Raw genomic sequence first — 21,152 nt, forward strand, 5'->3', positions numbered from 1 at the left:
TGACATATATATATTTAATAATATACATGTTAGTCAAATTTATAAGTACAAGTATATATAAATTCTTATAAGTGGTGGACTGATGATTAGTGAATCAGATCAGCTGTTAGAAATTTAGAATATTATGATTTCTTAAAGTCGTGGGTTGTTGATCTTTTGTGTAGATTTTAAAGTATATTGTATGAGCATGTAAAGTTTCCTTACTCTATAAGTTATTCTGGTTTAACCTTATTTTAATCGAATATTTATGTTATATGATTCATATATAATTAATTTTACACGGAGTTGTACAAGTATCTAATCGATCATTGTTGAAAAAAAAATACAAGAAATACAGTGTGGATATACGAATTTGTTCTAAACTAATTTAGCTTATGTTCGATAATAATTTGACTCCAAGAAATAAAAATCACTTGAAAGAGTTTGTAGTTATTATACGTGTATCCAGGAGAGTGTATCTAAAAAAATTTAGATGGATGGGAGCTGAGTGTGTTGTATGTGATGTTGAATACATATTACTATCATGTGTTGCCTTTCAAACTCACATGACATTGTAAAAGGACGTGTTTATATGATGAGGCATTTTCACAATCTTGTAGTGTCCAAATTAGCCTAAGACATTATTGTTCTTATTAGTTGGTACCCCGACCACACACAACGTATATATAAGTTTTAATAATAGATCGACCCATGACATATGTAAGAATATATGATAGATTATGTAAAGTAGATCTATATATGATGATGAATTTATGTTTCTAAGTGATAAGCAATACATTCAATTTCAATAATAATAAAGTGAATTTTATTCATATATTCAAAAGATTATTTTGAATAATGACTTTGTTTCTTGGTGCATTACATGTTAGAAAAATTAAAGGAATTTCGAGAATATATTCTCTCTTTTTGTTGGTACATTTACCACAAAAATGTATGGTGACTTTTGTGTATAATTATTGGACCTTGAGTTAGAGGAAGCTAGAAGTAAAGCTAGAAGAGATTAAATTTCTTTTCAACTTTGATTTTTGGAAAATATATGGATTGGAATCTTCTTGCCGCGCATAATGCATGGAAGCATAAATCACATACATTTGAAATCATGTAGTAAGATTTTATTTCTTTGCTTTATTATATGCCATATTCCAAACTTTAATTATTGGTTTCTAAATATGGTGTTCTTACCTTGTATGTACCTATGCAAAAAAAAAAAGTACTCCCTTATAATTGTCCTAATCCCTCATTATTTAGGAGCTGAGTATGATACTATTTTATCAAAGAATGTTCATTATAAATTCAAGATTAAGAAAATTTTTAAATCTGATATCTTCAAACTACTAATCACGTCATTACTATAGATAATACGAAAGACCGACAAATTTCTCCGAACATCTTCAAGTAATGCACTCTCCAATTGCACCAACTTGTACTCCTATCCCAATTGACTTTTTGATTAGATTCATATATTATAATTAAACAAATTATTTAATTACTTACTTCTTTCTTTTTTTTCCTTTTTTTTTTTGGTGTTTAGAGAGCCTCAAGGGCGAGGGTGAGAATCGATCCCAGAATATGCTGAAATCAAGAGATAAGCTTTAACTACTTGAGTTATCCCTCACTCTCACTATTTCTTTTGTAGAATAGTGCATTGCATGGACTTTTGCGTTATTCATGTATACTAACTTGACTATTAACAAATGTATCAGTCATCAAAACAACTAATTTAGAAATAGAGAAAGTAAAATACAACGTATAATGGGTGTCAATAATATAAATACGCATACGACTATTATTTCTGAATGGATAGAACGGTATAAATTTTCAAATTTCGAGCAAGAAAGATCAAGAGAGAGAAGTTGCATGGTGTTTTCCTTGGCTTGTACGAGGATGGACGTGCATGAAGAATGAGTATGATGGAGGCAACTTCATCGTAGCTTCATAAGCGAAAAAAGACAACAAACAAGTACTAAGGCATATATAAGGTGTAGATATTGCATAACTTTTTTCAAGTGTTGGGAAATTGCCAACTTCTGCACATTTTAATTTAGTTTCTTTGGAATTTAGTTTGTGTCATACCAACTAACCCTTTTTCCAACTGATTTCTTCTTACAATGCAATCATTTCCATAGTTGTTGGCCAATTTCACGAATCTTTTTATGAACATCACATTATTTAATAAATAAATCAATTCATTCATTTACTCCTTTTTAATTCAATTGATGGTCTTTGTCGCATTTAGGTACTTATAATATTATCATATCTCTCAAATTTATTGATTTTGGAAAGGTGAGAAGTGTTTTTGTCTTTAAATTTTCTATATTTTACAATTTTTTTTTTAAAAAAAAAACAATAAGATATCTACATTATAATAAGGTCATAAAATTGATAATGAAATTTGCACCAAAGATGATAAGACATCACACCTTCATTAGCTAAGTATGTATTTCATATAGCACTCTATGACAAATTGTATCTTTATTGTACATATATAATTGTACAACAATTTAAAACTTTATTTTTGAAGGAAATTAAATTCAAATGAGATATTTGGAAATAATTTAAGTTTCCCTCCCTAAGTATATGACAATTTTGAACTTTGTTTTAGAATAGTTTAGAATTAAAGCAAGGCTTTAAGTCTTTATTTTATTCCATCAACTTCCACTACTAAAATGTAGCATTTATTTGCATCCAAAATATTCTTTCCATGAGTCTCCCATAGTATAAGATTCCTCCCACTTTTTGTTGATGCTGATATATAGTAATATTCCGATAAGGATCGATTTCTTACCGAGGTTATGTATTGGTATCTTGTAGTATTATAATACTATTTCTTAATTAGTTAATTGTATAAAAAGTTAAAACGTTTTATTGAAATTAAAACCATCCAAATGATTATTGTAATAAACTTGGCATTGAGTGCTCGACTTATAATACATATTTAGGTGTTATTCTTAATTAAGCACCGTACTTTTTAATTTTTTATTTATTTAAATACACTTTCGGGTATGTAGTCTTGATTATCTATGGACAAGAGCCAATGCAAACTAATTAATTCCGAGTTCTCATGCATATCCCATCTTGCCACAAGATGAGCTACTTCGGGGATGTGGATGATGTGCATCTATAATATCTAGTGAACGATAATAGGTGAATTAGCTAAGCATGGCATAATAAGTCGAGAGAAAGCCTAACCATTAATAAACTTTGAAGGTAAAGCAATAATACAGTGGTCCTATTATTATACATGTAAATTCATAGGATACTCTCCAACCCAAAAAAGGGTTTATAAAAAAAATTAAATTAGTGGATAAAATTGATATGTAAAAAGAAAGAAAAGGAAATGTATATTACTTCAATTCCCAATAAATAAATACTCAAATTAGAATCATAAACTAGCATTGGAATTATGTAGATACGCATATATATAAAGGTAGTGTATTTATGCAAGTACATACTGCACTGCTTCAAAAGGTGGCAGACTAGGCTACCTAGTGAAGGGGATAAATTTTGCTCTAGACATCAGAGATTTATGTCACTTTCCACATGCAAATACGAACCATACTTTATCCGTTCATTTTTAATTGCTACGTGGAAGAAGTACGTACAGATAGAAAGTATTACAGTATTATACGTACAAATAAATTATATGTTGTAGTTAATTTAGTTTAAAAAAAGAAGAAATGCAATTTATATGTTTGTTTTATAAGGGTAAAAAGGATGAAATGTCTTGTTCAAACTAAAAAGGTGATATTCAATTTATTTCTTAACTTTGTAAGAAGATTTAAGGTGCTTTAAAAAGCAATAATAATGATAAGTAGAGGGATTAATTAAGAGTTAAAATAAGGGGGTTTTGCATTGTTTTGTATAATTAAAAAATTAATGTGGGTTTTAACAGAATTGGTCTGGTAAAGCAGTTGCAAGAAGAATTATATTAGTGCAAGTTGGAATATTACAACATGGATAGTTGCATTGCCTTCTTTGGCTTTTATTTGGATTCTTTAGCAAAGCAACTTCTTAAGGCCTTGGCTAACCTTCTTTTCCTTCCAATCTCTGGGGGATAGAGTGCCTTTCCTCCTTTACTTTTTCTTATGATCTCCATCGATTATAGTCATGGGTGATTCCTGATTTCGAATTATTCCGAATTAACAATTCAAAATCACGGAACAATTTTAACATATAGAGTTGTTGATCGGGTGATTTATAATTTCAAATTAAGGAATAGATTATGCTATGCATATTTACACACCAAGAACGGGAGTATGTGACCATTAATTTCCGAAACAAGAGAAATACAATACTTGTTATAGTATGGTAAAACAGAATGTGTTATGTATCGGAGTATACATGGCTTCAGATGTTGTATGGATTTGAGAAGGCATAAACTGAACTTTTAAAACAAGCAGATGTTATAGTTTCATGTCATAACATTAACTTTCCTAAGTTGCTGAGCCAAGAATTTCTGAAATAGATGAACACTGTAACAAGACTGAATAAACTTGACAGTATATAACAACTCATTTGTAAATAGGAGCATTTACTGATAGAAGTTTTTTGCAAGACTGCATTGATGCAAGTAGCTGCAAATCAAACTTTGCTAAACTTGGATTAAGTATAGCTACTACATTTAGTACTCGTGCTAATGAGCTCGATCAGTCGATCATAGTTATTTGAGCCCTTTTTACGCTTCTCCTCAACTCGAACCTCCACACCCTCTTATGCTACATGAAATACACAGTGATAGAGGCAAATGATGATTCAATATTCTGAGGCATGTCTTTTGATTTGGGAATAGACTTTTGTATGACAATCAATCTCTCGGCATATGACGTCTAGTCGTCTACCACCAATAGTCATAGAGGTGGCGGCCAACATGCGCATGTCGGTTTCACCCTTCACTAAATGAATAATCTAAAACTCCTGAGGGTCTATCTATCAGTCTAGTCCTGAAACTAGTGTAAACATGGACTACCTATAAAATTCCTGATAAAAGTGGACTGCTAAATTGGCTATGGCTAGATCAATCCAACACAAGGCTGATCAATTCAAGGCCTAGCTTGATCCTGCCTTTTTCGGTGTTTAGACTGGCCCAAAACAGGTTATTTTATGGGATACACATCTCAGGGTACTTTCCAACCATTGTTTTCCCCTCCCTCAAAGGATAAAAAACGAGGATTCTATCCTGCCGTCCTGGAGCATATGGGTCTCCCCTAGCTAGTTCTCCCTCGAAGCTCTGCTATAGTCCCCTTCAGTTTGAATGTTACAGAAAACCTCCTGTTTATGGGATAGGGGTGGGAATATCATCCAACCCTAAACATCAAACAATATTTGATACTTCTGAAGCTCATTAGGACAAAGAGCATTCACATAATTATAGCATAAATTTCACTACAAATGATAGATAATACGAGAGGAAAAATCAGATATGAAGTGACTTCCTTTGTGGCACGAGTATTAAATAACAACAAAGTCAGGCAGCGCAAAAGTTGTATTGTATATTAAGAATGTCAGAAAGGTGAACAATACGGGTGTACAGTGTGAGTTATATACAGGCAGAATAATTACAATATAGAGGGCAAAAATACAAGTATTGTATGAGTGACAATCAACAATTAAATCTATTGAAAGAATGTGATTTGCTTCATCTGTACACTACTCTCTACTGTCATGGATTCATGGAACACCAGCTCATATCATCCCTTCTTATGAGAGCCAATTGCAAAATCTAATGCATAATTTCCTCATCTCAAGTGAGAATGAGTCTAAGATGGGACTAAACAGTAGCAGATTGATGGAAATGTCATTGGGACACTTGTGTATCTGGTTCCTAATTTTCTACTAGCACGCAGTTCACTTTGGCTGCTGGGTTCGAATTGACACACAGCTACAAGCAATGGTCAAAGACGAGAGGATGGAAGAAAGGCTTGTTGTAACTGCTTTAGGGATGAATACGTCTTTGTTTCTGGAAGTATCATCAGAAGTCTCTTTGTATCCCTCAAGATCAGCCTGCGTTATCAAGACTTCATCGCTTGAAGGAGAGTGTCCAGAATCAGGGAAACAGGTGCTATAATATTGTTGAACAGCCTGCAGGTTGGGTCAATTTATTAACGAACTGATGGATCACATACATTTATGTACTTAGTATTCATTTGCCATCGATATTTACTCATTCGTGAGTGTAGAAGAATAGAAGATAGAGCGATTGAAATGGTATACTCACATTTTTGAGGCAAAAAGCTAAGATAACACCTAAGATTCAAGCTTCCTAAAGTATATAATTTGTGTAATCATCCAAATGGGTAAAATTAATAAGATTGGTTCACTTTAGGAGCAAATATTTACTTTTTGTTTATGGGAGGATCCAGGAGAAGATGCAAAAAATTAAAAAACTTACACAGGACTTGCATAACATTTCTTGCATCTACATTCTGTTGGATAAACACAAAAGCCACGAACTACATAGAAGATAACAGCAAAATTTCCATGATCTTGTAGAAGTACTAGAAGAGTTTCACGTAGAGATAAAAGATCAGCAATTAATGAAAAGTGAGCTTCTTTTAGCATACCTTGGCCTGCATAGAAGTCAATAACACTCGAGGTCGTTTTGCACGTATTACATCCATGGCGGTTGATGGTGTCACTTGCTTGTACTTGACCTGTCAAAGACATCGACCAGTGATTGAATAGTTACATTACAGAAATTTGGCAACTAACAATTGCTGTCAGCCTGTCAGTGAAAAATAACTACCATGTAGCAAAGTGCAACGGTCGTGCTCCTTCCTCTCCCAGCTTTACAATGTACATAAGTTGCTCTACCACAAGATGCATTATCTGTACCCAATCAAAATAAATATAAAAATAAATAAAATAAAATTGAAGTCAGCTAACTATTGCAAAACAATCAGGATATTTTGACAATTACCACCTTCTGTTTAATCCATTTTAGCAATTACCACCTTCTATTTTTTTATTTGAAAATTACCACCTTCTATTTTCAAAAACATCAAAAGTTACCACCTTCTTGCCTCCCAACTACCACATGACGTCATTTTGGGCTCATTCTTTCCCTTTCCTCCCTATTTCCCTCACATTTCTCATTCCTAACTCGATTCTCATCCCCCCTTTCACTTTTTTTCCCCAAACAATAAAAAAACTTCAATTCACTCCTCCAAATCAAAATTGACGAACAATTATTGGTGATTTGGGGGAAAAAAGTGAAAGGGGAGATGAGAATCCAAATAGGAATGAGAAATGTGAGGGATATAGGGAGGGAAGGGAAAGAATGGGCCCAAAATGACGTCATGTGGTAGTTGGGGGGCAAGAAGGTGGTAACTTTTGATGTTTTTGAAAGTAGAAGGTGGTAATTTTCAAAAAAAAAAAATAGAAGGTGGTAATTGCTAAAATGGACATAACAGAAGGAGGTAATTGTCAAAATTCCCAAACAATAATGATCAAGCACATAGCAGAAAACCAAAACAAGCCAATATTTACTTACGATGAATAAAATCTACTGCTCTATTGATATCATCAAAGGAAGGAGCATACAGGTAGTCTCTGGTTGGGATGATGAGATGCTCCATTCCATGAGCCTAAGATGACCAAGGAGTTAGGAGCTAGAGTAAAAAACCTCAGGAGGAAAAAGGTAACAGCTTGAACAAGACTTGTATACAATTTGATAGTATCTTAATTTAATCATATATGAAGTAACAAAGAATGCAATCCACCTCACCATACTGACGGTGAATGTCTCTGAAGGGCATGCACAAGACAAATCATTAAAAAAAAAAAAAAAAAAAAAAAAAAAAAAAAAGACATACTGGCAAAGAAAATGATTTACAAGCAAACTTGGTACAAGAGAATTAAAATGTAACATAAAATTATTCACGGAAATTGATTAAAGAAAAGCACTGGGAATCACTAATTATCATCCACAACATTTCATACTAAAATTGTTGATCACGCAAAGAACACTGGAGACTTTTCACTAACATAGCATGTAAACCTATAATCAGCAATGGACAAAATGAAGAGTGAGCAATATATCGAAGAATAGGCACGGGAAAAGACAGTTTATTTTCATAAATCATGTATCCTTACAGGAAAACATGCTACAACCAGATCAAGAAGAGTGCTGAACCCTCTGAGAATATACTTGTATAAAACACGTGAGTTTGGCCTTTGAGGTAGGCAGCAGAGTTTTGAAGGTGAAAAGAAGGCAGCAATAAGAAGCCATGCAAACACCACAGTGAGCAGGCACCAGGAGCTCACATAGGAGGCCATGCAAGACAATGAATCAACCTTTTAGAGACACAGGTCAATTTCACAGCAGTGTTTATGCTTTACATGAACAAGTGCTAGATTAGTAACACGAAAATTATATTTATCATGATTCATGGAAGGTCTCAATGCCAGAATAATTTAAAACCCATTTTAGAATTTATACACAGAAAGGCAATCCCTCCCAAACCATCATATCACTTCTATGATGCAGATAATAACAAAGAACTCCAAGCTGTTCTAAATTATAACATAATGCTTTTTACAAGGGTCCCACCTAAATGCAGGATAAGCATAATGCCATAACCCTACAGCCACTCTGCCACAGAAAAGTAGCTTCTGCTTGACTCTTGATCAGAAAGGCAATGTATTTCTATCAATTCAACAAGTAGAAAAAAACAGTTTTGTGGAAGTCAGAACCGCCAAGCAGGATCAACAGCTATCATGAGGCAAAGTTACCGGTCGGGAACAGGTGCGTTCATGTGAAGGTCATCAAATCCTTCTTCCATAGGACACAATAGTAATAATGTTAAGTTCAAGATTATTACAAAACTAAGAAATCTTAAGATGTAGCCATGTAGGTACTTCATAGTTTATATTTATCAGTATCTCCAAGAAGAAGCCTCATGATCTAAACCCAGAAAACTCTTCCATTTTTGGACAATATTGCTTTTACTACGTCAATTGTCTACTACCAGCTGAGCAATGTTTGATTTACCCTAGCTAAATTGATAAGACACACCAGATAAATACTTAGCAGTTAGTATAGAAAGGAAAACCTAATTTCTGACCATAGCTTGCTTAAAACTTGATGCAAGATGTAGAGAATAATCATGAACTATGGGAGAAGTGATTTATACCAATCAGGATATAAGGAATTCAATGTGTTTAGGATGGTCGTTCACAATCTCTATGTGGGAGAGCATGCAATAGAGATTTGATAAAGAAGTACCTAATGCTAAGGGCCTAGGACACTCATCAGGCTCAAGAGTATGGCTGATCACAACAAATATCATGCAAGAAAATTTCGGGAATGTCTGACAACAAGTTTTCATAAACCACACAAATTGATCTTGCTTACATGAATTCAGCAATTGAATAGTTTATCAGTCCACATAACTATTTGTTAAACCTACAAAATGAAAAAAATCCAACATACAGCAATGGTTCTAAAGCAGATGATTTTCATGATAAAATTCCTTGTATTTGGCGACTTTTGGAGACAAATTGTTAACAGGACATAAACACAGACCAACAAAAGAAAGGAGCACATGAAAGGAAGGTCGTGATTGTAACACACCATTCAGGTCATTTAGGTAACTCTCAACTCGTAAACTCTGGACTTACATGATAATTGATAAATACACAAGGGTAACTTCACATTTTCAATTTTCTGCTAGGTTTCAAGTTAAGAATCTTAAGATAATTCAGGGGCACAAAGAAATTTTAAGAGTTGATGGTATCACCAGCTTGATTGCAACTGGATGGAACTTTAATTTATTCTCTACAAAAACTTTTTTAAATTAAAAGAAAATTCAAATTATGCCATTCAATACAAACCCTAACTTCCAGAGTCAAGTCACTTAAGCCACCCAAAGTGTCCAAAAGAGAAAGGACATAGTTGCCATTAGAAAAAAGTTGATGACTCCAACAATAGTGTATGATATCTCATAGCTCCTGGACTCGATGATTAGCACTGTGACTTATGAACATCTGGTAATGTTTTGTTTCTGTCAACTACGAAATTGAAACCACGACCTAACCTAAGTTTGGTGAAAAAGAAGCAACAGTAAACAAGATAGATTTCCTACATGAATGCAAAACAGAATTTTAAACAATAAGAATTCCAAGAATAACACTTTGTTTATGAAGTACAAGCCATTGCAAGCATGAAAAAGAACCACTGATCGAAAGAAGTCTTGGTCTTGCAACTAATAACCGGCTCATCAGGCAAAACAAATTTGGGATGTAAACTATACAACAAGTTAACTACCTCATGTAATATTCACAAAGAGCTACAATTCTCCTTTGTTTATAGTCTAGAATACTAATCACACTGGAAGTATTGTGAATTGACTAAAGTTATATACTAACCTTGTACATTGACGAAGGAACCAAAGTCTCAAATGGTTCATTAAGGGTAATCACCCCACTAACACCAAGTTGCTTCAATCGTTCAACATCTTTGGGGAATGGCACAGCACCTAAAAACAAAAACTTACTCCCAAAACAAAATCAAAATCAAATTTCTTTCCAAATTATTAATGTCCCCACAATTTTATTTCACTTCCTGATAAATTCAAGATTTCTGCTTTCCATATCACAAGAAATCTCCACAATTTGATTTCATCATGTATATATTGACAAAGAAATCAAATAGGGTTAATTCAATTATCAAACTCCCATATATTCATTAATACCACCAAATGCAATTCAATAGTTTCAGTCAATCATGAGAATTAAAAACATTAATATTGCAAGAAAACCCCAATAAATTAAACCTTCAACAAATTCTATAAACCTATAACAAGCTAATAATAATATCAGACATCCTTGTTCAAGGTTCCTATTCCATGAAAACCCCCCATTTCATATATTCAATACTACCAAATGCAATTCAATAGTTTCACCCAGTAATGACAAATTAAAATATTAATGTTACAAGAAAAAACCCAATCAATAAAACTCAACAAATCTCTATAAACTTATAATAAGATCAAATGAAATGAATATGAAAATGGGGCATAAAATTGAAGTAAAACCTGATCAACTTGGTCCCACCATCTGAAATCAGATTCAATTTTATAGCGAAGAACATTGTAGAGAAGAGTTGGGTAGAAGAAGATCCTTGCTCCAGCTCCAATCAACACCTTTTTAGCATCAATCTTTATGATTTTTTTCTTCTGGGTTTTCTTCAAATTCCAGTTTTCTGTGTCATTAACAAGATCATCTTCTTGTTGGATCGTCATCGTCTAAAAATGCAATACCAAATAATAAGAAATTTTTCTTAAAAAAACTTTAATTTTGTTATGTTAATTAGAACTCTACCACCAATGTTTCAAAAAAAAAAAAGAACTCTACCCACCAAATTAAAGTGTTGCTTATTACGGAGTAGAAAAACTGAAAGAGATTCTAGTTTTGTTAAGAAAAGAGATTAGAAGTATGGAGTATTACACTATTACGCCTTCTGTTACTTCTCCCTATGTCTTCTTTAAATGACATTCGTGACACATCTGCTTTATTTTCATTTTAATGTGATACATTTTCAACATCACAAATTCTCATATGGGTTGTATAAGGGTTACTTTGTTACTTTTTCGTTTTTAAATACTTGCTCCATTTTTTTACGGGTGGAGTTGAAAAGATGGAGAAAGTAATAAAATATAAAAGTAGTGATTTATGGTGGGTCCACTAGGTGAGAAAAATAAATTAAATATTGTATATGTTTTTCAAATAAGGAAATAGAGCAAGTATTTAAAAACGGCCGAAAATGAAATGTGGAGCAAGTATTCAAAAACGAAAGGAGTATTAAATAGGGGCTACTTGGTCAATGTTAAAAAGGTTACTCGATTAGTATTACAAGAGTTACTTGGTTGGTGTTATAGGTTAGGTTACTTGGTTAGTATTACATGGGTTATTCGGTTAATATTACAGGGTTACTTGGTTAGTGATTTAAGAGTAACTTTGTTCTTTTATAAGTGACCAGCCACACACAAGACAGGTTGTTTCTCCACATGATACTTTTTTTCGTTTTAAAATGATCTTCTTACTTTGACTGTACACGATTATCAACGCATTACTTTGACCATAAATATTTTAAATTGTATATTTGTAAAAAATACTCTATATAATAATTGAAATCAATTCGATAAAATATTCATTGACATTAAATCAAACAAGATCCAACATGTACATGAATATGTTATATTTTACTCCCTCCGTATTTACTTATTCCACTTTCATTTTGCGCTGTATTTGGAAAATTTTAATAGTAGTTGATAGTTGGATACTTGATTACTTAAATCTGGCTAACAAATGCCCTCGATGCGTTGGATAAGCCTTTAAAATTTTTCTAAAATTATATTAATTTGGAAATGCATGTCAAAATCATACATCGGTCGTTGTAATTAATGTTTATTTCAAGTTAATAATTCTACTATTAAGCATATTAATCAACCCATAGGGTGTTCGTTAACTTTTGTCTTATTTTTCTTATTCTCTCTTCTTCCCTCTTATACCCACTTTTAATTTGCCTTTTTACATTTTCTTAACCAACCACACTTTTCCTCAAAAAAAAAAAAAAAAAAAAAAAACACTTCCGTTATTAATTTTTTTTTTTTACTATTCCTCCTAAAACTCCATGTTTGTAGAAATAAAACAAGTAATAAAATACGAAGGGTGTATATATTAAGAGTAATTTATAAGATTTTTTCATCTAACGAATGTTGTCAAGATTTCAATTAGTGAGAACATTTTTTTTTAAATGGAGGGAGTATGATGGAAGGAAGTAGGAAGAAGGAGATGAAGCAATAAGGGTGAAATTAATTAATCTCCATATCAATGTTACTAAATAAAGAATAATTATCATAATTGGATGATTTCCCCTTTATAATTTTAATATTAGAATAATTATCATAATTGGATGATTTTTCGCATATAATTTCAAATTTTTGATGTCATTTTCAAATTTTCATGAATCACTTTACACTTTGTTTAAGTAATCTCATGAGTCATGACAAAACCTACAAGATTGATTATACACAAAGATTGAGCTAAACAACTAAGATATCTACGAGTACTATTTAATACATACACTTATTTTACACCAAATTAGTAGAGTAAGACCCACCATTTGCTGTCTCCACCTTCACTCATAGCAGTAAACATACACTTCCACACCCAAATTAACACAAACAATCATGAACATCAACACCACCTAATAACCAACTCACAAAAAACTCCTCAAAAATGCCCACATTTCTTCTCATGATCTCCCTCCCCCTCCTCCTCATCTTCTCCACCGAAGCCGCCTTCGGTATCGGCGTCGGCATGGGTGTCGGCATTGGCGGAGGAACTGCAGGTGGAGGCGGTGGTGGTGGAAGTGGGGTTTGGATTGGCGGTGGTGACAACAATCCAAATTCACCCCCACAACAACAACAACAACAACCATCACCACCGCCACCACCATCACCACCTAGTCCTAGTCTAAATAAGGCTTACACAGCTCTACAAGCATGGAAAGCTGCAATAACTGAAGACCCAAATGGGGTTTTAACCAATTGGGTGGGCCCAAATGTATGCAATTACAAAGGTGTATTTTGCTCATCTTCTCAAGAGAATTATGATGGTGATAATATTTCCCCTGTTTTTTCCTCTGTTTCTGCTATAGATCTTAATCATGCAAATCTCAAGGGTATTCTTGTCAAAGAACTTACTCTTATCACTGAATTATCTCTCCTTCACCTTAATTCCAACAGATTTTCAGGTACAATCCCTCAAAATTTCAAAGATTTTCTATTTCTCACTGAATTAGACCTAAGTAACAACCAATTTTCAGGCACATTTCCCAATCCCATCCTTTCCATGCCAAACCTCATCTATCTTGATCTTAGATTCAACAATTTTTATGGGTCAATTCCTGATGATCTTTTCACAAAACAACTTGATGCAATTTTCATCAACAATAACCAATTTCATGGTACACTCCCACAAAATTTGGGCAACTCCCCTGCTTCTGTCATTAACTTGTCAAACAATAATTTTTCTGGGGGTATTCCTGCAAGTTTAGGGTTTGTCAACTCTGCATTGAAAGAAATCCTGTTTTTAAACAACCAATTAAGTGGGTGTATCCCAGAAAATTTGGGGTTGTTCTCTGATATTACTGTTCTTGATTTGAGCTTTAATTCTTTGATGGGTCATTTGCCAGATTCATTGTCCTGCCTTGATGATATACAAGTTTTGAATTTGGCACATAATAAATTATCTGGGGAGTTACCAGATTTAGTATGTTCATTGAAAAATTTGTTGAATTTAAGTATTGAGTATAATTTCTTTTCTGGGTATAGCTCAAAATGTTCAAGTTTGTTCATGGGAAGTATTGGGTTTGATTTTTCATTGAATTGTATACCTGGTAAAATGATGCAGAGGCCTCCACCAGAGTGTTATGGAATTCCTGGAACTGATTCAGATAGTTGTTTCAGGATTCCTGCTAAGCCTCTTGTTTGTGGTGGGTCTTTGCTTGATCTTATTCTAAATCTTGGAAATGTCCCACTTTCTCCTTGAATTCTGTGGGAGTTTTGATTTTTTAGGGTATTATTACTCGGTAATCAGGGTCCGATTAATTCAGATTCGAGCCAACAAATGTTGCTGTGTTCTCGGGGCTTTAGTGTTAGCTGATTCAAGCACTTGTTGATATGATAGTATTTTAGGATATACCACTCGGTTATCAGGGTCCGACTAATTCAGATTCGAGCCAACAAATGTTGCTGCGTTCTCAGGGGTATCAGCTGATCCAATCACTTGTTGGTACAATAGAATTTTAGGGAATATCATTTGGTAATTAGGGTTCGATGACTAATTCAGATTCGAGCCAACAAATGTTACTGTGTTCTGGGGGGTTTGTATTAGCTGATTTAATCACTTGTTGGTACGATTGTATAAGGAGGGTCATTAACAAAATTAGTTGGTGTAAGTTTTTGTTTGTAAAAGAGGTTGGTGAAAGGGTATGCTATCTCATTTAGTAGTATTGATGATAGTTGATGATTCTGACATGTAACTATATGCTATTTAATTTGATGCTCAATATTGTATGTAATCCATTTATTAGTACCTTTCCTTCCATGTCCAAGTCAATCTTTGTTTATAATTTACTATGATTTGGATACATGAACTATTTTGTGTACACTTTGTAATAGCCAATTAATTTGAAGTTTTTAAGGATAGGTACCTAAAATTTGGTTGGAAAATGTAAATGAATTTATACAAATAAATTAGGGACTTGCATTGCATTGCTCTTTGGGGTACGCAGTACACTATGTTGATTGCTCTTTGGGTTTACCTTATAATATCGTGTTAATCAATACAAAATCAATTTTAATATTCCTGGATTTACCATATAGTATAAATGTAATTAAATTATATTTTAATATCAACATAAAGTAATTGCAATGAACTAATGAAACAAATTCGGTTGATATCGAAAGGGCCAAAGTTATCCAAGCATCAAACTTTGTTCTTTTACTAAGCCAATCAAATGACGAGTATTCATGAAGCATGTATGCAAAAGAAATAATTATATTAACAATGGTTCATCAATCATCATGATATTTTTGTAGGTCAATCCATTTTTACTTTACACTTTGAGTCTTTGAGTATGAACATGTAACTTAGTAATATCTACCGAGTACATATTAATAAGATTAAAATCATTTCGAGTACATTATTGACATCAATAGTAAAAAAGAACGTGTTAACTAAAAATAATTGATAAGGATAACAAATGAAGTACAGTACGAGTAGTAACCAGAATAAGGAGGATGTGAACGTGACAACGTGTGATATATGAACTTTATTTTAATATTGGTAGTGTATCCTAGTTCTTATCAGTGTGCTGTAGGCTTCACATGGACTGCTTAGTGCTTACTATAAGAACATAAAAGTCAATGACAAAAACAGGGCTCGAGAGTGCAGTGGTCCATTAATTTACCTTTGTATGAATGACTACTCCTTCTCGTTTTATTTGTATATATTTCTAATGCCAAGTTTTTGCTTTATGACTACATTTCTTCTCACCTACCTGTCTCTTTAATATTAATCATATTTCAGGTTTTATTATTTATTATTTCTTCTATTTCACGTGAAACTCAAATGCATGCTATACCATAATTATAAATCATATCATATCCAACTAAGATTTGAGAAAATAAAGCTTTATTTTGTATTTGGGATTCTATTACAAGTCACAAGACATTATTGATTTGTGATTTTACAAATACAGCTAATATATAGGTGTTGTTTGAATTGTGTCATTTTATGCATTGAATTATACTCTTTCATTCCTCAAATTATGTTACTCTTAGAATTGAGCATGCATATTAAGGGTAGATCGATGATAAAGTAGTTTGATTTTTAATGGTATAGTATTAAACACTAAGAATTTAAAAAATCAATTGATCAACAAAGATTTATTGAAACATCTCACATGACATAAAATAAAAAGAAAAGAGTGGGAGAGTGATGTAACTAAATGATATGACCATATCAACACATCACATGAGTTTATTGTGTAAAGTGTGAAAATTTTCCCATTATATAACAAGATATTTGGATGTGAATTAAAATATGGAAATAATATACTTTCTTTATCTCAAAATAAATAACACGTTTAACCTTTTTTTTTTTTTTTTTTAGCTATTCAACTACTAAGTTGATCATTAGCAACATAATAACAAACACAAATAAGAAAGCCCGTAATGTAAAGAAAATTCCTCATAGAATGTGCCTGATGTGATTTGACCCCGGACCTTAGGTTTAGAAGGCGGAGAACTAACTAACTAGTCTAATCCCCTATCTTACATCTCTAGATTATATTAGACGGGCATGAACGAGTAGCCAACTTAAAATACATCTCTAGATTATATTAGGTGGGCATAGACGAGTAGCCAATTAATGTTAAGTGAATCGTTAAAATTAGATTTATTAGTTTAATTAATTTTATATTTTTATGTGAGGTTGATTTAGATTGAAGTCAAAGTTGAATTAGGTAGTGTCGAAAAATATCAAGGTAATTGGGGTCTACAAAGGTACGAGCGCACTAAGAAAACAGGATAGGCCAATAGTGGGCCCAGCCCACAATGGAAATTGATTGGATTGGGCCAGGTCGATTTGTCTGGTTTACACTCCAATAACATTGATGCCACCATGTACGGTCCGCACGATGAACATGCTAATAAGGCAATAGTCAACTAACTCAACTAAGGGTCTGTACATTTCAGCTTAATTGCAGTTCAATTCAGTTTTTAATTTTCTTCTTTAATAATATATTCATTTAAGCTCAATTCAATTCAATTAAGTTCAGTTCAGTTCAGCTCTAATTAGTTCAAATTAGTTCATTTTAGTTCAGTTCATTAAATGTGAACAGACCCTAAGTAAGAATAATTGTATTTTTATACCAAGATTGCTAATCTTGATCTAGTAGAAAGGAGAACACCTTCCAACTTCTCCCTCTGTCCCTATGTTGTTTTTCCCTATTGGACTTTTTACATTTTCAAGACGCGTCTTATAAAGTATATAATTTCGTTTCTATATGTGTAAAAATTATAAAACGTTCATATTAATAAAATGTACAATGAGACGTATCCAACAAGACCCCATTTGGCTATATTATCAAATTATACATCAATGAATATTTATAGTCAAAATTTTCAAAGTTTAACCCAATTATTTGCAATGGGGCAAAAAAAACGAGGACAGAGGGAATATGTGGTTAGAAGAATCCCCATTATTGACAATTTGCGTGACGGGATTTCCTTATCTTCACCCTACACTCCCAAATTGTCTAGCGCACAAAATCAGGTTGGGTTGCCCTGTGAGGGGTTTCGACGTAATAAGGCATTTTATCTTACCCAAAAAATAACAATAATTGTAAAAGGGGAACTTTTAGTAACGGTTAATTTTTAAGGGTACTTTTATTATAATAATATTTTGATATTAATAAAATATATAACGAGACAAATCCAACAAGATCTCACATAAGTATATTATAATTAACAAGAATTTATGAACAAAGTTTTTAAACTTCGACCCAAATACTTGCAATGGGACAAACAATTAAGTGTAAGATATAATACAATATAACCATGCGAGATCTTGTTGAAGTCATTGAAGGAATTGTGTCTTCGATAAGTGCAATTACTAGATATATCAAGGATCACTATTATGGAGATAATAAGTTCGTTCTTTTGGGTCGTCATTATCTGTTGCTAGACTATGATCAATGATCTTTGGGCTAGTCAAATAGTCCAAATCCTACTAGAATGGATCCTATGAGGTCACACAACAAGGGTATTGGGTTAAGCAAGTAAGAGGCCCATTAATGGGCCTCGTGAGCAACTAACTAATCATGAAATGGATTGGGCTAGCATAGTTAGATGAGAATTAGGTTTTGGGCTTTTGACATGGGCTCTTATTTAGAGATGAGATCTATAAATAAGATCCTTGCCTAGGGTTGCTGGCAAGCAGTCATAATTCACACACAGTGTATTTTGACATCAAGGCAACCAATCCCAAAGACCCTAATTCCTCTCTCTAACTCACGGCTTTCTCTCTCCTCCCCTCGTCCGTACGGCCGGCCACCTTGGTGGCGCGTGTGGTGGTTCGTGGTGGTTCATGGTGGTTCGTTGCTCGCACTTCTCCATAGAAGGTCAATTGAAGGGTTCAATTGCAACTAACTAGCATTAGTGGAGGTCTTAATCTGTGCCCGTGGACCAAGTAGAGGAATCATGCTTGAGGTTCTTTATCTCCCAATGTTCTTGCTCGATCGCACGTGGAATCACGCTTCAAAGGTACGATTATATGTTCTTTATGTGTTATGCATTATATCTTGGGATTAGGTACTGTATGAATATGATTCATGTTTTTCCGCTGCGTAGTACCTATAATTCCCTACAGTGGTATCAGTTAGCCTATTGCATTTACGCATATTGACTATAATTCTTTGATAGTCCACAATTTTAATTCAATTATGAGGGAGAATAATTTAATTATGGGTCAATTATTATATTAAATGTGATTTAACTCTTGGAATTGATTAAATGTGATTTAATAATGCTCAAATAGCCATGAAGATATCTGAATTTTGCCCCTAATCACTCGAAAATTTCGAACCCCCACCCTATTTTTTCCGAAAATTTCGAAACCCTAACCCTAACCCTAAATTATGAATTTTGTGTTTTGGTTTTGATTTAATTCGTTTACTATGTAATTAATGATTTTAATCCATTTGATTTCATGATAAATTATGAATTTTTCATGATCAAATTATTTAATTTAAGTGTTAAATTAAATTGGGGATTAATTTCATGAAGAACCCTAATTTCAAGATTGAATGTGATTTAATTTTGAAATTAATTGGACCACATTAACATTAATTTAATTTTACAAAATATGTTTTGTTTTATTTAAATAAAAAAAAAAAAGGTTTTTAGCAGCGGCAACCGCGGCTGGGTGGCGCAGCCACGGCGGCTGCCGCTGCAGGTGGTCCGGAGGGAGGGGCGAGGTGGGGCAAAAGGACAGGTCAGCAAAGGCAGCAACAGCAGCACTGTGCAAGGGTTGCGCGGCACTGCTGCTGCTATGCAACGCTGCAGAGCAGCGTACACCTCACGGTGTACAGCCACCGTGGCCGGCTTTGGCTGGCCACACCACGGTGGCTGGTGCACGGTTTTCAAAAAAAATTTATTTTATTTTAAAAATATTTCAAGATAAATACGATTTATTTTGGATAAGATAAAATATTTTGAAAATATGATCTTTAATTTTGAAAGATAAATTCGGTTTTATTTGGATAAAATCTTTTATTTTAGGATAAAATCAAATATTCAAAAATTGTTATATGTGATATTATCCATATTTAAAGCCAATTAAATTGGTAATCATCCATAATTAAAGTGGTTAATTTTGGATAAAATTTGTTAGGATATTCTGAGCATATTCCAAAAGGATAATAATTGATTTAATTCATGTGATTATGCCATAATTAATTATGGATATAATTGATTTAAAATTTTGTGATTGGCTAGTAATTAGGATAGAATTTCCTAACATTGTTAGGATAATCTTTGAGGATAAATATGATTTATCTTTTAAGATTAAAATAAGATTTGATTCTATCTCATGACTAATTTAAAATATATGATATTTTATTGATGGTCATGAATAATATATGATATTATCTAATTGCATTAATTAAAATATGAGATATTTAGATGCCATGTTTCCTTAATTATGATCATTCGATGTTGTAGTTTAGGAAAGCATGATGAGTGATTTATTATGTGGCACTTTATAATATATGATATTATTTACTGCTATATAATGACTAGTATGGCCCAGTAGATTGCTAAATACGATCTGCGCATCGTGATGTATTTTTGTAATCTAAGTACGGTCTACGTACCGATGAAGTATTTTTGTAATTTTATTTCATTTTATTTAAGTAGTAGATAGAATAGAGTAAAGTTACAGGTTGCAGTTAATCCAAGAAACCCATGAAGTGAAGGCCCAAAGGAGCAAGGTGGATGAGATCCATGATGATTCAAGTGGGAGCATTTACTTTATTGGTTTTCTTAGGATTAGGGGGCCATGCTATGTCTTGTTTATGCATTCAGTTTATTATGCACGTTAGATTTTATTGATGTTTTGTGATGATGCGCTAGAGTTCACTATTAATCACAACATAATGAATCTAGGTCCCAGTAATATTGAGGTAGCTTTTCCAATCAAAAACCCGATGAAACCTTCGATATTTATTATGGGTCATGCTAAAGCTGGGTGTCATATTATATCTTAGGGGAGTGGGGGTAAAACAAATTTTACAATTTTGATTGGTTATACTCAACAAGGTTACCTAAAGTGTTTAGAACCTTGAAGCTAAGGGTAATAATTAAACATGTGATGATTAATTATTCAACCAAGAGTTACAAAGAGTGTATTCACCTTGAAAATGTAATGGTTGATGGTAGGGCTAAAGTCCGGTCAATTATTGCACAAATAAAGGATCTTGGAATCATTTTATTCAATAGGGATCAAATTAAAATTGAATAAATGCTTTAAAGTTACCAATATTTAATTCGCTTATGGTACTTTAAATTTTATTAAACATAATT

General features: G+C 33.0%; 1 protein-coding gene and 1 pseudogene across 4 annotated transcripts; one reads left to right on the forward strand and one right to left on the reverse strand.

Annotated features, from left to right (window-relative positions):
• Window positions 1-5,467: 5,467 nt before the first annotated feature.
• On the reverse strand, window positions 5,468-11,539 carry LOC145634200 (phosphatidylglycerophosphate phosphatase PTPMT2-like). 4 transcript variants are annotated; one of them, XM_081685624.1, is made up of 7 exons: window positions 11,446-11,539; window positions 11,034-11,243; window positions 10,366-10,488; window positions 7,490-7,583; window positions 6,743-6,825; window positions 6,561-6,650; window positions 5,468-6,078 (listed from the first exon to the last, which is right to left on the reverse strand). In XM_081685624.1, exons 1-7 carry the CDS (start codon window positions 11,491-11,493, stop codon window positions 5,845-5,847), a joined length of 882 nt encoding a protein of 293 aa, XP_081541750.1. In that variant the 5' UTR covers window positions 11,494-11,539; the 3' UTR covers window positions 5,468-5,844. The 4 variants fall into 4 exon arrangements, with proteins under 4 accessions (XP_081541750.1, XP_081541751.1, XP_081541752.1 ...); XM_081685625.1 differs by lacking the exon at window positions 11,446-11,539 and adding an exon at window positions 11,357-11,443; XM_081685626.1 differs by lacking the exon at window positions 11,446-11,539 and adding an exon at window positions 11,323-11,436.
• A 1,497-nt stretch (window positions 11,540-13,036) lies between these two features.
• On the forward strand, window positions 13,037-15,231 carry LOC145634202 (leucine-rich repeat extensin-like protein 2 pseudogene; annotated as a pseudogene).
• The last annotated feature ends 5,921 nt before the right edge of the window (window positions 15,232-21,152 follow it).

The sequence above is a fragment of the Chenopodium album genome, chromosome 6 (assembly GCF_948465745.1).
Source record: "Chenopodium album chromosome 6, dcCheAlbu1.1, whole genome shotgun sequence".
In the NCBI taxonomy this organism is placed as follows: domain Eukaryota; kingdom Viridiplantae; phylum Streptophyta; class Magnoliopsida; order Caryophyllales; family Amaranthaceae; genus Chenopodium; species Chenopodium album.